At 41.6% G+C, this 17,989-nt stretch overlaps 1 protein-coding gene across 2 annotated transcripts; it reads right to left on the reverse strand.

Annotated features, from left to right (window-relative positions):
* Window positions 1-902: 902 nt before the first annotated feature.
* On the reverse strand, window positions 903-17,740 carry LOC115918857 (resistance to inhibitors of cholinesterase protein 3-like). Of its 2 annotated transcripts, XM_030992639.1 has the most exons (7): window positions 17,568-17,740; window positions 9,227-9,281; window positions 9,051-9,115; window positions 7,840-7,967; window positions 3,942-4,197; window positions 2,666-2,788; window positions 903-2,066 (listed from the first exon to the last, which is right to left on the reverse strand). In XM_030992639.1, the coding sequence occupies exons 1-7, from the start codon at window positions 17,707-17,709 to the stop codon at window positions 1,636-1,638; spliced, it is 1,200 nt and encodes a 399-aa protein (XP_030848499.1). In that variant the 5' UTR covers window positions 17,710-17,740; the 3' UTR covers window positions 903-1,635. The 2 variants fall into 2 exon arrangements, with proteins under 2 accessions (XP_030848499.1, XP_030848498.1); XM_030992638.1 differs by lacking the exon at window positions 9,051-9,115 and having other exon boundaries at window positions 9,159-9,281.
* Window positions 17,741-17,989: the final 249 nt, after the last annotated feature.

Genomic DNA, 17,989 nt, shown 5'->3' on the forward strand with positions numbered 1-17,989 from the left:
CATGGTGCACCCACAAACCTACTGTATCAGAAAAAAGAAGAGAAAAAAAGTTTCATGTTATCACGACTGCGTTTGTGGTCTACAGTTATCTTGGACGAGATGTGCCACCCAAGGTAAGGAAGGAATAATTAATAATGATAATAATAGTGGGGATTTGTATAGTAGTGCCTAATGTTCGTCAGACTTGACACTCCTGGTACTCCACTATTGTTACCTCGGCCACGTAACTGAGCAGGGATGCACACAAATAGCCTAATTTTCTAGTTCAAGTCTATTTAAGGATTGTTCAGATATGGCGCAAGTAAACCGCCACAAAAAAAAAAATCAGCAGCGTTGTTTTGTTTATGTGTACATGAATGGCAAATGAGCGCAACAAAGGACTATAATAGCGGTCTGTGTCATAAGATACAAAATTGTGAAGCCCATACACTTTACATATCATTTTAAATAGCGGGTGATTTTCTGCATCATATCTGAGCAAGCCTTTAACCACTTGACTGCTACCCACGTACATGTATGTACGTGCTTAGGGCATTGCACTTTCAAGACCGTAGCACTGCATAATGCCAACCCCTACTGTGTTATTAGCACTGCAATGATATTATACAGGTGTTGAACAGTAGATGGCGCTCTTCCAAAAAGAATCCGGCTTTTTTTGTGTACAGTGTACAGTTTTTGTCAGGTTTTTGTACAGCAAAGGGGGTATGAATGCATTTTAAGCCAATAGCAGTCAAGTGGTTAAGCTGATGAACGCATTTTAAGCCAATTGCAGTCAAGTGGTTAAGCTGATGTTTGGTCTCCTTGATTGCATGGTGGCAGCGGTGGGATATCTTATCAAGCACCAGGGCCCTGTTTTCATAAAACTTGTTATCAATAACAAATGCTAAAATTCTACTACAAATTTGCTCTCAGCCAATCAGATGCCATGATTTCAGTAGCTTATAACAGGTATTGTAACTTGTTACTGCTAACAAGCTTCATGAAACAGGGCCCAGAACAATCAAAGTATAGATGCAATCATCTGCAATTTTTACACTTGGTGCACAATGAGTGATTAAGGTCTTGCAAAAGGAGTGAATAAGGTCTTGCAAAAGGAGTGAACAAGATCTTTCAAAAGGAGTGAATAAGGTCATGCAAAGTCCAGTACAGTGGTTATACTGTTATACCAGAAACTTTTTAGACATGAAACTTTTGCAAATGGGAGCCAATAGCCTTGTTCACGAATCTGAACTCCTCTCGGAACTAAATCTTTTGGTCTTACAATAGAGAATCCAGGAAAAATGTATGTTAAAAGTATCAGAAATATGCTCTCTACTTTCATAGCAAAGCTGGAAAAAGATCTAAAGTTTAAATAACAAGATTTTTGTTGGCAATCACGTCCTGGTCTGTGTCTGTACTGGAGAGAAATCATCCTTGCAGATTTGTCATTTTTTTTCAATACCTAATTTATATTTTGTTTAATCATTTCCAAAACTAGAGATGAAATTAAAGTATAGACTCAAAGTCATCAAGACTTCTCCCCATACAAACCCATGGTATATACACATTAAATATTGTACATACATGTACTATGTACAATAAAAATAATTTAACATGGCATCATTTGTTGGTTAAGATTCAATACAAAAAGACAAATCATCCTTCGATTCGCGATCCGTCTGCAGCAGAGTCGCCTCCTTTAACATTCCTTCGTCTAAGAGTGTCTGACGTCAGAGCGTCTTCTACTCCTATGTTCTCAACCTCTGACTCATCATCGCTATCGACATCCCCGTCATCATCGTCGTCATCATCATGGTAATCGTCCGCCTCCACGTCCACAATGTTCATCTTGTTCGGCCGTCTTCTCTCGACATCGTCGTCCATATCATCCTTTGTTGTGCTCACGTCGTTTTCCTCATCGGAGCTCCCACAGGGATCCATGCTGTCGCCGATGATGAGGTCTTCCTCGTCGCTCAGATTGTCGACATCGATGTCAAGCAGGTCATCGTCCTCGATGTCGTGGTCGTCGACCTCCTTGGGTTCACTGAAGCCCGGAAGCAGGGTGGGTGATCCAGACTTATCGTTTGCTGCAGATATTCAAATACAATATAAATACAGTCAAACTATTTTCTATCACTTAATACTGGTAAGGTATAGAGACATTAAAAATAATTTGTCCGCATATAATTTCTTCATATTCATTCATGTATTTGTCTCTGGAATATCTGTCCACTTGATACAGTTTTATTGCTGCTTGGTCTACAACCAGTTGGTCTATTTTGCCCATGGTCTACTATGCACATAGTCTAATAATCATTTTGTCTTCATATCATTTGGTCTAATGACCATTTACACTTAAGTGATTTTGATTTAATTCATTTTGGTCTAATGTCCAATAAATATATTACCCATTTAGTCGCTGTTTTCACGAAGTGACGGTAGTAAGGAAAATTGTAACGCAAAGTTAATGCAATTTTTTTCCACTACCGTCACTTCGTGAAAACAGCGACGATTCGGTCTATTGCTCATTTTGTCTAATTTCCAGTTTGTCTGGTGCTTATTTTGTCTACTATCCATACGGTATAATGATCATCAAATCCTAATTAATAATAATGATGGGTACAGACCATATGGGAATAGACTAATCGGATTGTAAACCAAACAGCAATTCCCTGATGATACTCACATAGATGATGAGAGACTTGGCTCATAGCCACACCCATTGAGTTCATCATGTCCATCATACGTTGCATTGTCTTCTCTGTCTCCTCCAGGCGCTTCTTCAACATATCAACTTCTTCAGTCGATCCTGCAAAAAAGAAATACATTCAATTTCATTCAATTTCACTCAATGACATTTAATTTCGTTCAATGACTTTCAATTACATTCAATCTCATTCTATTCAAACATTCATTTAAAGTACATTCAAATTCATTCAATCTCATTCAATTCAAACATTCAATTACATTCAATTTCACTCAATGACATTTAATTTTGTTCAATGACATTCAATAATCTCATTCAATTCAAACATTCAATTACATTCAATGTCATTCTATTCAAACATTTAATTAAATTACATTCGATTTCATTCAATCTCATTCAATTCAAACATTCAATTACATTCAATTTCACTCAATGACATTTAATTTTGTTCAATGACATTCAATAATCTCATTAAATTCAAACATTCAATTACATTCAATGTCATTCTATTCAAACATTTAATTAAATTACATTCGATTTCATTCAATCTCATTCGATTCAAACATTCAATTTCAATCTCATTTGATTCAAACATTCAATTAAATTAAATTAAATTTCATTCAATCTCATTCAAATCAAATATTCAATTAAATACATTCAATTTCCTTTAATCCCAAGCAATCTCATTTGATTCAAACATTAAATTCAATTTCATTCAATCTCATTTGATTCAAACATTCAATTAAATTACATTCGATTACCGCTAATACCCACCACCTTTGTTTTAACTTACTTTTCCTTTTCCCCCAAACATTTATGTTGTTGCTTTCCAATTCTTGGGCCCACCAACCTGTCAATCCTCAATAGGCTTTAAATGATGGTCCCTTTTATTCTGTATGATGTAGTGTAAACAATATTCACCAGGAGAGTGTTTCACAAAGATCCCAAGTCAAACCTAACTTTAAGTTGGACTTGAACATTATGAAGAGCCATTTTGTAGCCTTAAAATAAAATATATTCAAAAGCAAAAATGCAAGTATTTTAGACTTTTCATAAATTTCACATTAAGAACATGAAATCTCTGATGATAATAGAAAATATGAATGATTAAATCAACATGTTATGCCTTTTGAAATAACTTTTACAAAGATGCAAACGGCTTTCAATAATTTCTAAGTCCAAATGAGAGATAAGTTCAACTTAGGATTTTGTGAAACACCCCCCTGGACTCAACCCCTTTCCCCCCGCTACTCACCTGCCGGTGCCGAGTTGGAGCTATCCCCAGTGGCGGCAACAGTAGCAGCAGCGACAGTAGCGGCGACCTCAGCAGCTCTCTTATCACTCTTTTTCAATTCAGGATAGTTAGCTGCTTTGAGTTCTGCTGCTAGCTTCCGCTGTAGACTCTCTTGCTGTTGTCTCTGGAGGGTTGGTCCTTCTTGCTGAGCCACGTTGTCTGGGAAGCCCCAGGTTGGTCTGGTGGAGGGTGTGGAGGGTTTGTCACGCAGGAAAACCTGATGGTGAAGATTTATGAAACATCAACAATTATTAAAGAAGAAACAGGGAGAAACAACAATGAAAGTTTATAGAAGACAATCAACTGAAGTCTAAGAAGCCCCAGGTTGGTCTGGTGGAGGGTGTCGAGGGTTTGTCACGCAGGAAAACCTAATGGGGAAGATTTATGAAAGATCAACTATTATTAAAGAAGAAAAATCAGTGAAAGTTTGAGGACAATCAACTGAGGTCTAAGAAAGTTGTTGTCTCTGAAGGGTTAGCCATTCTTGTTGAGTGACATCATCTGGGAAGCCCCAGGTTGGTCTGGTGGAGGGTGTGGAGGGTGTCACGCAGGAACACCTGATGGTGAAGATTTATGAAACATCAACAATTTTTAAAGAAGAAAGTCATGATGATTGGTCTTGATTAATCAGGAGAAGAAACAACACAGTGAAAGAAATCAACTGAAGTCTAAGAAGTTTGTTGTCTCTGGAGGGTTGGCCGTTCTTGTTGAGCCACGTCGTCCGGGAAGCCCCAGGTTGGTCTGGTGGAGGGCGTCGAGGGTTTGTCACGCAGGAAAACCAAATGGTGAAGATTTATGAAACATCAACAATTATCAAAGAAGAAACAGGGAGAAACAACAATGAAAGTTTATAGAAGACAATCAACTGAAGTCTAAGAAGCCCCAGGTCGGTCTGGTGGAGTGCGTCGAGGGTTTGTCACACAGGAAAACCTAATGTGGAAGATTTATGAAAGATCAACTATTATTAAAGAAGAAAAATCAGTGAAAGTTTGAGGACAATCAACTGAGGTCTAAGAAAGTTGTTGTCTCTGAAGGGTTAGCCGTTCTTGTTGAGTGACATCATCTGGGAAGCCCCAGGTTGGTCTGGTGGAGGGTGTAGAGGGTTTGTCACGCAGGAACACCTGATGGTGAAGATTTATGAAACATCAACAATTTTTAAAGAAGAAAGTCATGATGATTGGTCTTGATTAATCAGGAGAAGAAACAACACAGTGAAAGAAATCAACTGAAGTCTAAGAAGTTTGTTGTCTCTGGAGGGTTGGCCGTTCTTGTTGAGCCACATCGTCCGGGAAGCCCTAGGTCGGTCTGGTGGATGGCATCGAGGGTTTGTCACGCAGGAAAACCAAATGGTGAAGATTTATGAAACATCAACAATTATCAAAGAAGAAATCAGGAGAAACAACACAATAAAAGTTGAGGACAATCAACTGAAGTCTAAGAAGCCCCAGGTCGGTCTGGTGGAGGGTGTCGTTGGTTTGTCCCGCAGGAAAACCTAATGGGGAAGATTTATGAAAGATCAACTATTATTAAAGAAGAAAAATCAGTGAAAGTTTGAGGACAATCAACTGAGGTCTAAGAAAGTTGTTGTCTCTGAAGGGTTAGCCGTTCTTGTTGAGTGACATCATCTGGGAAGCCCCAGGTTGGTCTGGTGGAGGGTGTTGAGGGTTTGTCACGCAGGAACACCTGATGGTGAAGATTTATGAAACATCAACAATTTTTAAAGAAGAAAGTCATGAAGATTGGTCTTGATGAATCAGGAGAAGAAACAACACAGTGAAAGAAATCAACTGAAGTCTAAGAAGTTTGCTGTCTCTGGAGGGTTGGCCGTTCTTGTTGAGCCACGTCGTCCGGGAAGCCCCAGGTCGGTCTGGTGGATGGCGTCGAGGGTTTGTCATGCAGGAAAACCAAATGGTGAAGATTTATGAAACATCAACAATTATCAAAGAAGAAATCAGGAGAAACAACACGATAAAAGTTGAGGACAATCAACTGAAGTCTAAGAAGCCCCAGGTCGGTCTGGTGGAGGGTGTCGTTGGTTTGTCCTGCAGGAAAACCTAATGGTGAAGATTTATGAAACATCAACAATTTTTAAAGAAGAAAGTCATGATGATTGGTCTTGATTAATCAGGAGAAGAAACAACACAGTGAAAGAAATCAACTGAAGTCTAAGAAGTTTGTTGTCTCTGGAGGGTTGGCCGTTCTTGTTGAGCCACATCGTCCGGGAAGCCCTAGGTCGGTCTGGTGGATGGCATCGAGGGTTTGTCACGCAGGAAAACCAAATGGTGAAGATTTATGAAACATCAACAATTATCAAAGAAGAAATCAGGAGAAACAACACAATAAAAGTTGAGGACAATCAACTGAAGTCTAAGAAGCCCCAGGTCGGTCTGGTGGAGGGTGTCGTTGGTTTGTCCCGCAGGAAAACCTAATGGGGAAGATTTATGAAAGATCAACTATTATTAAAGAAGAAAAATCAGTGAAAGTTTGAGGACAATCAACTGAGGTCTAAGAAAGTTGTTGTCTCTGAAGGGTTAGCCGTTCTTGTTGAGTGACATCATCTGGGAAGCCCCAGGTTGGTCTGGTGGAGGGTGTTGAGGGTTTGTCACGCAGGAACACCTGATGGTGAAGATTTATGAAACATCAACAATTTTTAAAGAAGAAAGTCATGAAGATTGGTCTTGATGAATCAGGAGAAGAAACAACACAGTGAAAGAAATCAACTGAAGTCTAAGAAGTTTGCTGTCTCTGGAGGGTTGGCCGTTCTTGTTGAGCCACGTCGTCCGGGAAGCCCCAGGTCGGTCTGGTGGATGGCGTCGAGGGTTTGTCATGCAGGAAAACCAAATGGTGAAGATTTATGAAACATCAACAATTATCAAAGAAGAAATCAGGAGAAACAACACGATAAAAGTTGAGGACAATCAACTGAAGTCTAAGAAGCCCCAGGTCGGTCTGGTGGAGGGTGTCGTTGGTTTGTCCTGCAGGAAAACCTAATGGTGAAGATTTATGAAACCTCAACTTTTATTACAGAAGATATTGACAATGATTCTACATTGGTCTTCATGAAATCAGAAGGAGATACAACACAGTGAAGTTTGAGGACAATCAACTGAAGTCTAAGAAAGTTGTTGTCTCTGGAGGGTTGACCGCTCTTGTTGAGTGATTTCATCTGGGTAGAGGGTGTCAATGGTTTGTCACACTGGAAAACCAAATTGCGGGAAACAAGGATTGATTAACAAAATTAAATTGTAATTTCAGCTTCTGCTAATAAACTGTAAACGTCTAGTAGTCGACAAGCTTTTTGAAAGTAGGTAGTTCATCAGTTTCCATGTGCAGAAGGCCATAGTTAGCTGACACCAGACTTGGTGGAAATACCATTAATGGATGCACCAGTCTGCACACAGCGAACTTGGAAGGAGTCCTATCAATACATACCTCTAGTCTCTCGGAGAGTCTTTGGGTGAGGGAAAGGCAATGCATTACAAAAGGTCTATTGGTCATAAAATTGAAGACCAAGATACAGAAATGTGAAGCATATCATAATTTGACCTCATCATATCTGAACAAGCCTTTAGGAGGTCAGTTGGAATTGACCATTGAACAATTGTCTAATATACACGTTATCACTATAAACATGACGGACAAAGAAAGCGGACAAAATATACAGTTCCTCAGGTAGACAAAGGAACATCCCTTCACTGCTATTAAGTAAAAATGTGTAGAACAGGTGAATTTGCATGTGACACCTGTTCTACACATTTTTACATAATAGCAGTGAAGAGATGTTCCTTGATGTCTACCTGAGGAACTGTATATTTTGTCCGCTTTCTTTGTCCGTCATATTCATAGTGTCTAACCTTACCTTATAGATCACATAGCCGAAGTAGATGAAGATTCCTACAGCATAGACAGGAAGTACAGTTCCCATCATGCCTCTGCCTTTGGATTCCTGCGCCTGTTGACCCATGAAAGACGATGGATCGACCCCACCTTCAAACATAAAATTAATATCTATTTATTAGTAACCACATCATGGGCCATTCTGTGTACATGCAGTCAACAACATTTTACATTAGGGACTTTTAGATTTGCACAACGACAATGTGGATTACTACGATCGACATCCTTTTAATGCACTGCCTTGAATGGACGTCACACGCATCAGTCCACATAAAAGTCCCTATTATCTAACCTACTTACCCGGTACTTTGAAATGTATTTCATTTAAATTCAGTACATTTGATGTGGAAAAAAAGCAGTTTACAACTGAATTAGGCATACCCGAACCAAGTTTTGTAATTTTTGACCTACATGTATTAAGTACAAAATTGAGTTGCTCAGATTTATGTTTCTTGAGAAAGTGACATAATAAAGCTTACACAATGTACATCTAAAAGTATTCAACAAAGACCCCAAATCAACCAGTCCATCTTTTATTTTTGAGATACTTAAAAAAAAAACAAGTTTTTGTTTACAAGGGGTAAGAATAATTCAGAGTGGCATCGATAATTCTCTTATTCTTCTCAGACTAATGATGGCTAATCATGGTGATTGACAACACCTGCTATTTGGAGAAATCACACAACAGTGTCAAATCCCCCTTGACTCATGAGAGCCCACTCCTATGCATCTTTAAAGCCCCTGTAAGGCAAAAAAAAAAAAAAAAACATGTTTAGCGTCCTGTTTTTTGGAAAAGTAGGAAGGAGGAGGCCCTTTTTCTTTTTCTTTTTTTAAAATCAGAAAAAGATCCAAAAAATAGGAGGTGGCCCCCAAAAAGAAATTGGGCAGGGACCCTAAACATGTATATTTTTTTAAATGGCCTAATGATATGAGAGCATACCTGAACTGCCCCCTGCTGCTCCCCCACCTCCAGACATAGAGGGCTTGCCTGGGTTGGGTCTCAGCCTCCCTGCACCCCCCCCCCCCCCTCCCCCCCTGTAATGATATGAGAGCATACCTGAACTGCCCCCTGCTGCTCCCCCTCCTCCTGACATAGAGGGCTTGCCTGGGTTGGGTCTCAGCCTCCCTGCACCCCCCCCCCCCCCTCCCCCCTGTAATGATATGAGAGCATACCTGAACTGCCCCCTGCTGCTCCCCCTCCTCCAGACATAGATGGCTTGCCTGGGTTGGGTCTCAGCCTCCCTGCACCCCCCCCCCCCCTGTAATGATATGAGAGCATACCTGAACTGCCCCCTGCTGCTCCCCCTCCTCCTCCAGACATAGAGGGCTTGCCTGGGTTGGGTCTCAGCCTCCCTGCCGCACCTCCACGCACCCCAGCATTAGGCCTCATGTGAGGGGGGTAATCTGTCAGACAAACATACAATCATTATAATCATAATCTGCATTTACATCTACCGTACATCTCTGTGTATAAGACGCTCTAATTTTCCGCTGGAAAAATTCAAACGTCGGGGTTGGATATTTTGAGTCCTCAAAAAAGATACTTTTTAGTGGTTTTCGAAAATTTGTGTCTCAACATGAATTACACAATGCGAATAAATAATGGGATCTACAAATTGAAGTAGAACTACGTTCCTAATTTGAAGAGAAGAGAGTTTTTGTTTGTTTTTTTGTCTTGGTCTTGGTCCTAAAATTAGGGTGCGTCTTACATGTACATGTATACATCTGAGATTTACGGTACATGTAGTGCTTGTTGAAGTGAAAGTTCACTCTCATATTAAAGTTGGTTTCAAAAGAAGCAGAAAAAATGAGAGGAACAGGTCATTGAAAGTTTGAGCAAAGTCTGATTTAAAATTACGTCTGCATTTTCTTATTTTTTAAGACGCATTTTGTCCCTGTATACGAGGATATCCTTGTTATGTTTCATACCCGTTTCATGTCGTTTCTTGTCGATTATCTTATCTCTTTTGGAGTATTTTTCCTTAGAAAAGAAGACATTATAATATAGACTTTCTCACAGGTTTCACAGCAAACCGCTGCACAATTACAATACAATTGCATGTTGTTACCGTAACCGTTACAGTACCAAATGTCACGCATTAGGCATGACGTTATAGGGATTGATATCGTGATAACCGATACCGATACCGATATGATCGGGAGAGGGATCGGGAGAGGAGAAAATGGACGATTGTCTGTAAGATTTCGATTGTTGTTTCTAAGGCCGTTGTCGCCTTATTAAAGGTGTTTTAACCCAATTCCTGTCTGAGATCTAATCCTTCCTGTCTGTACATAGTGAACCCCCTTATACTGGCGTAATCGGCAGGGATTTCTTTGTGCTATGGCTTTTTTGGAAATCTAAGGATTGGGTGAGAAATTAATTGACACGGTTGTTTCATGCAGTGTGTGACTGTTGCCCCACTTATTGTGCAGGCCTATAGGCCTACTACTAGTGCTTGTTGATTTAGCAGTAGATCTAGGGTCTAGATCTAGGTCTAGACTCTACAGATAGACTAATCAAAGTTAAGGTAGCTATTACACAAGTAGTCTAGTATTGAAGTAACATTAAAAATGAAATAGAAAAATAAATAAATACATAGGGTCTAGACTAGACTAAATAAATAAAAGTTTGATTAAAATAGTAGTAGATTTAGAAGTCTAGACCACTCTCACTAACCATACACCATACACTAAAACACACACGTTCAATAGGTCACTAAATTAAATTTAAATTAGATCTAGCCTAGTCTAGTATAATATTCAGTGCTCAATAAAAGATAAAATTAACCATGACAGACCGATCAGCATATCTCGGCAGATTTACAGCTGAGCACATAGCACACTTGTGTGAATTGAATCATATTGATACCAATGCTGTAAAGACCAAGCAAGAGCGGATCTCATGTTTATGTGATTTGCCTAAGCTGGTAGAGGATGAACCAAAAAATACAGGTGTGGGTGTGGATGACCTTTTGCGGGTCATGAAGCACCTTGAAGATTCTCATCATCATGAGACTGAGAAACTATGCAAATCCTTACTGTCTGCTGCAATCGGTAGCTCTGCACAAACTGGTCCTCCGTTAAAGGGATTACATCAGCTAAGTAACGATGATGATATGGTGTGCTACCTTAGCACTTTTGAGCGACTAGCCCTGGCAGCAAACAAGCCAAAGAGTGAATGGCCTCGGCTGTTAGAACCATATCTTACTGGAAGAGCTCAGCAGGCATTCCACGCCCTGAGTACTAGAGAACAAAACAACTATGATGATGTTGTCCTGGCCATAAAGAGAAGGTACCACCTCACTCCGGAGGCATACAGAATAAAGTTCAAAAAAGAACATAAGAAGACCAATGAAAGCTATGAAGAATTCGCTAGTCATTTACAAGGTTATTTTTTGAAGTGGGTTGAGATACCCCAGGAGGCAGTAGAGATGCCTGAAGTCTCTAAAGGGCTCAATCTGGTCATGATTGACCAATTCTTAGAGAGAGTACCCGATGAAGTATTGAGGTTAAAGCTAAGGGAGCTACAAGCCACATCTCTCATGGTAGTTGCGCGCAAGGCGGACGAATTAGTAATCCAGAGGGGGGCGAATGCGGGTAACACAACCCCAGGGAGTGATCCCTCCACTCCACGACGGACAGGTGCAGGCAGTAACCCCACGGGACGTAGATCCTTTAATGCTGCCTGCTACCGGTGTGGCCAGCTCGGGCACAGAATTGCCAACTGTCCGGTACCTCCGGGGGCCACAGGGTCGGGTTTCCAGGGAGGACCTCCACAGGGCTTTACTCGAGAACCGTCACCAAGGTGCAATTTCATTGCAAAGGATAGGGGTGATGCTACAATTGCAGATGTTGTTGTTCAGGGTCTAGATGACAGAGTGGTGAAGACCCAAGCCCTGCTGGACTCGGGGTCAGAGGTTTCCCTGGTCACTTTTGAATTGTGTAAGGAGTTAGGGGTAGAGGTTACTCGTGAAACTGAAGGGGTGTTAGGCATGATCAATGAAACCGCCTTAGTGCCTGATGGTTTAGCATCCCTGCAAGTGGGTCTAGGAGGCAGCACTGCGACTGAGGTCTTTCATGTGGTTGGTAGGCTCCCAGTACCTGTCCTCCTTGGTGCTGACTTTGCTGAAAAGGTGAAACTTATCATAGATTTTGGCAGTCGTAGTTATAGCACAAGTAGCAATGGGGCCAATGAGCGGCCAGTTAAGTTCTCGTTGAATGGAGGGCAGGAGATGTCACATGTTGAAGAAGAAGTCGATGTTCATCTCCAAGCTGAGGATGAGATGAAGAAACTTGATCTAACTGAAGCAGATAGACAGAAATTAGATCAGGTTTTTCAAGACTTCCCAGATGTGTTTAGTGAGGTACCTGGTCATACGAACATGGCTATTCATAGAATTGATGTAGGAGGGGCTTCTCCCATCCGCTCTCACCCGTACAAGGTGAGTCCTGAGAAAAGACAAGCTCTTGATGAAGAGTTGGATAAGCTTCTGGACATGGGGAAGATTGAGCCTTCAGATTCACCTTGGGCCGCTCCTGTAGTGATGGTCCCTAAGAAGAACGGGAAGTACAGGATGTGTGTCGATTACCGAAAATTGAATACAATTACAAAGATTGATGCCTTCCCCATGCCTACAGTGGATGACATTTTGAGCTCTCTGCATGGTGCCTCGGTTTTCTCGTCATTAGATCTGCGCAGTGGATACTGGCAGATGGGTGTTGCAGATGAGGATGAGGAGAAGACTGCCTTTGTTTGTCATAGGGGTCTATTCCACTTCAAGGTCCTTCCTTTTGGTGTGGTAAATGGTCCTGCCAGTTTCCAACGGTTGATGTCCAAGGTGCTTGATGGCCTGATAGGGCGAAATTGCTATGTCTACTTGGACGACATTGTGTGTTTCTCTCCGGATATTGAGCAGCACATCTCTGATCTCCAGGAGATCTTTTGTTGCTTACGACAAGCGGGTCTGACCGTAAATACTGAGAAATGTCAGTTTGCCTGCCAAGAAATGAAATATCTTGGCCATGTTGTCAGCTCAAATGGACTCAAGATGGACCCCGAGAAGGTGTCTACCATTGTTAACTATCCCCAACCTAGGTCGATCAAGGAATTAGAGAGGTTCCTTGGGATGGCCGGATGGTATCAGAAATTCATTCCTAGCTTCTCAGAGGTTGCTGCACCTCTTCATGGATTGAAGAAGAAAGGTGTTCCCTGGAATTGGACTGCTGACTGCACTCGTGCTTTTCAGGCCTTGAAGGAGAGCCTCCTCACTGAGCCAATACTAGGCTACCCTGATGAAGAATCAAGGTTTGCTGTACACACAGATGCCAGCAATGTTGGGGTCGGTGCAGTCCTGATCCAGCAGCAACCGTCTGGGACGAGAACTATCGCCTATGCGAGTCGGTCTTTGTCTGCTGCAGAAAGGAATTATAGTACTACTGAGAAGGAGTGTTTGGCTGTAGTATGGGCCCTAGAGAAATGGCGGCCATATCTGGAAGGTAGAGAGTGTCGTGTAATAACGGACCACCAGGCACTTTGCTGGTTATTTCGGAAGAAGAAGCAAAATGGGCGACTTGCTCGTTGGATTCTGAGGCTTCAGGATTTTCGGTTTCAGGTGATATACAGGCCTGGAAAGCAACATCATGTCCCGGACGCACTATCTAGGATTCCTGAGAAAGGTGTTGCCCCTTTGGTGGGAGTTGTAAACAGGGTTTTGTCGGATCGAGTCTGTGACGGACATGAAAAGGACTTATGTGCAGCCAGTGATTGCATTTCCCCGGATGATGAGTCGGTTAGTTGGGTACAATGTGATGATTGTGATAAGTGGTATCACCAGGTTTGTGTCCATATTGGTTCTCAAGAGGCGGAGGAGGTGGACAAATACTCTTGCCCATCTTGTGTTGGCAAGTCAGAGGCCACGGATGAAGTCGTTCTTCCTTTGGATTTGACAAAGGATTCTGTCCTGAGGGCACAACAGAGTGACCCAGATCTTTTGCCAATCATTCAGATCCTTGAAAAGCAAAAGAATGGTGGTGGGGAGGATCAAGGTCCTGTTCAGAGGTTTTCAGATTTCAGTTTGAAGGGAATGGTGTTGTATAAGAATGAATGTGTAGTTATCCCCAAGGCACTTCAGAATGCAGTGTTAGTTGAGTGTCATTGCAAGCCAATAGCTGGGCATCTTGGGAGAAAGAAGACACTTCAAAGGTTGAAGTCGATGGGTCTCTGGTGGAGTGGTATGTCGCGGTCTGTAAGAAGCTTTATTCGCAGTTGTAAGGTTTGTCTTCAAACAAAACCTTCTTACCAGAGACGTCAAGGGAAGATGTTGTCTAGTACCTCCACGAGGCCTTGGGAAAAGGTTGGTGTAGATCTCATGGGGCCTTTGCCAAAGTCGTATGCTGGGCATGAGTATATTCTGGTGGCTGTCGACCATTTCTCAAAGTTTGTGGAGATTCTGCCTTTGAAGTCAGCTACCAGCCAGTCGGTTGCAACCACTCTAGTGAGGGAACTGTTCTGCAGATATGGACCTCCAGGAGCCCTGCTCTCGGACAATGGCCCCCAATTCAGAGGGAAGGTTCTGCGAGCTGTCTGCACAGATTGGGGGATTGAGCAGATCTTCATCACGCCATATCACCCCCAAACGAACTGGGTCGAAAGGGTGAATCGTAACATCAAGGCCATGCTTCAAGCTTACACCGGATCTGACCATCGACAGTGGGATGTTCATCTCGCTGAACTCGCGTTTGCCCTGAACAGCAGTAGTCATGACACACTTGGTGTAGAACCATCAGTAGTTATGTTTGGACGGCGCTTGGCTTCTCCCTTGACTAACCGCCTGCAGACTGAGGGAAACAAAGACATTCCTACGCAAGAAGAAATCGCACACAATCGTCGACGCGCTGTTAGTAGCTCCAAACAATACTACGACCAGAGCCGTGATGAGTGCCGCATCACTGAAGGAAGCCAAGTCATGGTGAAGACTAAACCTCTATCAAATGCGGAAAAGAACTTCTCAGCTAAGCTAGCACCACGATGGACTGGGCCGTTTGTTGTGCAGAAAAAACTAACCCCAGTGAATTTTCTTGTGGTGAACGCTGCCAACAAGAAGATAACTCGCATTGTTCATGTGGACCAATTGAAAGGGTGCTAATTACTTCGAACATAGACTTCGCATGTTGTCAACGCTGTTAAAATTGTCGCTTATTGTAGCATATTGGATCAGGACTGGTTGAAAGTTCGCGACTCACGATTACATTGACTTACCTTTATAGCCGAGTAAGATTGCAGTTTGGTCGAGAGCGGGACTGTCACAGTTGGGCTATGGATCGCGAAACTAAATGGACGCTAAGTTTAATTGATCTGGACTCTTAATATAGATTCTAACAGACTCTTATTTCAACTGATGTTATATGTTTAATGTCAACCATTTATATTGGTGCGTGCCCATGTGCTTTAATTCCGGCTCGTGCAGAATTATGCACTCTTCAGAGTTCAGAATTGTTGATGACTATTATATTAACATGTCGGATCCTTATCTTTACAGTTAAAGGATAAATACAACCGGTTGGAAATTGTTGAAAATTGGAACTGTATATAAACTTGTGATTCCCTGCGAATTTTCTGTCTTTGCATCTAGTGTTTTTACTTAGAGTTATACATGTACACTGAATTTTTGTGCACATGAAATTGTTATACAGTATGTACACAGAATTTGTGTTTCAAAAGATAAACGAAACAAAAGGACTACCAATTGAGTGTAGTTTATAATTTACACATATACAGATGTTAGTTTTGCTAACGTCCTACACTTTGGTAAACACTATATCTGACCTGACATTGGGTATAACAATATATATATATATTGTTATATATATTTAAATGTTTTTGCCGGACCTGCTGAACGGATTTAAATTAATAGAGGATACGAAGTATGTTTAGTTGTCATTCATCCTACACTTTAGCCATGCAGGTAGGGATAAATTACAAATTTGTCTAAGGGTTATTTCTTTTAGAAAGAAATCAAACAAAAGAGCACTCAGCTGTGCTGGTGCTGTGTTACTTCTTTTGATTTTTCTTTGAAAAGGTATTCGTGGATATGTTTGAACATGTTCAGACGATAATCTGTATTGGACGTTTTTTCTTGTTGGTTTTTGGCATTATGTATTTTGCATCTCTGTTTTAAAGGGGGAAGCTATCCTTTGGGGTGCGGTGTTCGTTATTCTTACAGTGTACATTTTTTGAGTACTGATGGTATCTTGCGCAGACAAGCGAACTGGGTGTATAGATTTACCCTGAACTCAACATAGAAAGAGTCGATAGCGATCACAGCAAATTAAGAGAACTGGTGGTCGTCTGTTTTGTCTGTACGCGCGCTTGGTTGCAATATTGTTGCTTCACATGTATATGTCTCGGGCGAGATTTGGCTTGTTTTATGAGCAGTTTGGAAATGTTTGAATATAATTTGAAAAAAAACCCCGTAGGGTATTTTTGGTGGGGGAGAGTATAGGGATTGATATCGTGATAACCGATACCGATACCGATATGATCGGGAGAGGGATCGGGAGAGGAGAAAATGGACGATTGTCTGTAAGATTTCGATTGTTGTTTCTAAGGCCGTTGTCGCCTTATTAAAGGTGTTTTAACCCAATTCCTGTCTGAGATCTAATCCTTCCTGTCTGTACATAGTGAACCCCCTTATAACGTCACCCATTTTGAAGGTCTGAAAATGGTCTCAAGCACGGTGCGCACGATAGGTTTAGAAAAAACGCTATACCTTATACGTGTGTTATACCCTCGCCCGCACGCCGAATCATGAAAATGTCACGCATTGCTGATCTTTGAACTTGGCGTCTCTGGTAACGCATACCGACAACTCGACGAAGGGGTGCATGTGCACACGTGTCCATGAATAAATTTAAGATCATTACTACGGTCACTAACTTCACGCATGCATACATTGTACCTGCCCACACTACCCTAGGCCCTTCATCGGTACGCGTACGCACGGTATGCAATTGTATTGTAATTGTGCAGCAGTTCAATGTGGAACCTGTGAGAATATCTATAAATGTCTTCTTTTGTAGGAAAAATACTTCAAAAGAAATAATAAAATTGACACTAGATCTAGAGAGTCTAGATCTAACCACTAAACCAGGTGAGAAACACAAAGACTTTTAAATCATGACCATTATTAGACCTATTTGAACAATTGATGAAGATTTACTTGATTTTTGGTATGTTTTGGTCAGGTATCTCCACGCCGGAGTTACGGGTAAAAAATGGATACGAAGTACAGCGTCCAATCCTCATTTTCAGAGTCAGACCGGCCAGCTCCCCTATCGTTTACACAGGCAAATGGATGCCAATTAATTAAGGCTAGAATCTAGATCTAGGTCATATCAATATCATATCTGGTATTAATCATCTAGCTATGTTGAGCAGTATTATTTCAGATTCAGACTATGAAATCTATCTTCTTTTAATCCTCAAAATCAGCATCGCATTCACACACTGTCTACACTTCACGTTCACTCAGCTCAATGCACAAAGCGCCGCCGTCCATCGTACCCGGCTACGGCAAAACCGAGGTGCAGCAGCAGCTCATCCACAATCCAGCCAGGCCAGGAATGGCAAACAACATCGTCTCTTGACACTGAATTAAAACGAGATAATTCACAACAAAATATCAATCTTACCCGGAACTGATTCCTTCTCTGGCTTCGGAGGTGCTTCGCCGAACCAACGCCGGAAGATTGAGCTGAATATAGTGGGATATAAGATGGCATTGCAGACAACCATCACAGTGATCACAAAACAAGCAGTATGATAAAACGCCATTTTGGATTTTACAGGTCCGGATATCCGGTTAACCGGTCCTTTCACTTTTACTAATATTTAGTGATGCGAGTACCGAAGATGGTATTACATTTTAACTTTACCGAGCCTTATTAGCAATCTTCCTTCTCTATCCCTCTCTCTCTTCTCTCTCTCTCTCTCTCTCTCTCTCTCTCCCCCCTCTCTCTCTCTCTCTCTCTCTCTCTATATATATATATATATATATCCCCCCTCCCCTCTCCGTCTATTTTTATCTCCTCTCTCTCTCTCTCTCTCTCTCTCT

This window comes from Strongylocentrotus purpuratus, unplaced genomic scaffold (genome assembly GCF_000002235.5).
Source record: "Strongylocentrotus purpuratus isolate Spur 01 unplaced genomic scaffold, Spur_5.0 spur5_scaffold_20, whole genome shotgun sequence".
Lineage (NCBI taxonomy): Eukaryota > Metazoa > Echinodermata > Echinoidea > Camarodonta > Strongylocentrotidae > Strongylocentrotus > Strongylocentrotus purpuratus.

Excerpts from the sequence above, each read along its gene's own strand:
- LOC115918857 (XM_030992638.1), bottom strand. The coding sequence starts at position 17,709 with ATGGCGTTTTATCATACTGCTTGTTTTGTGATCACTGTGATGGTTGTC. Across the intron at positions 9,282-17,567 it reads AGAGAAGGAATCAGTTCCGG|ATTACCCCCCTCACATGAGG; the intron begins GTAAGATTGATA and ends TTTGTCTGACAG. Across the intron at positions 7,968-9,158 it reads AGCAGCAGGGGGCAGTTCAG|GTGGGGTCGATCCATCGTCT; the intron begins GTATGCTCTCAT and ends TTATGTTTGAAG.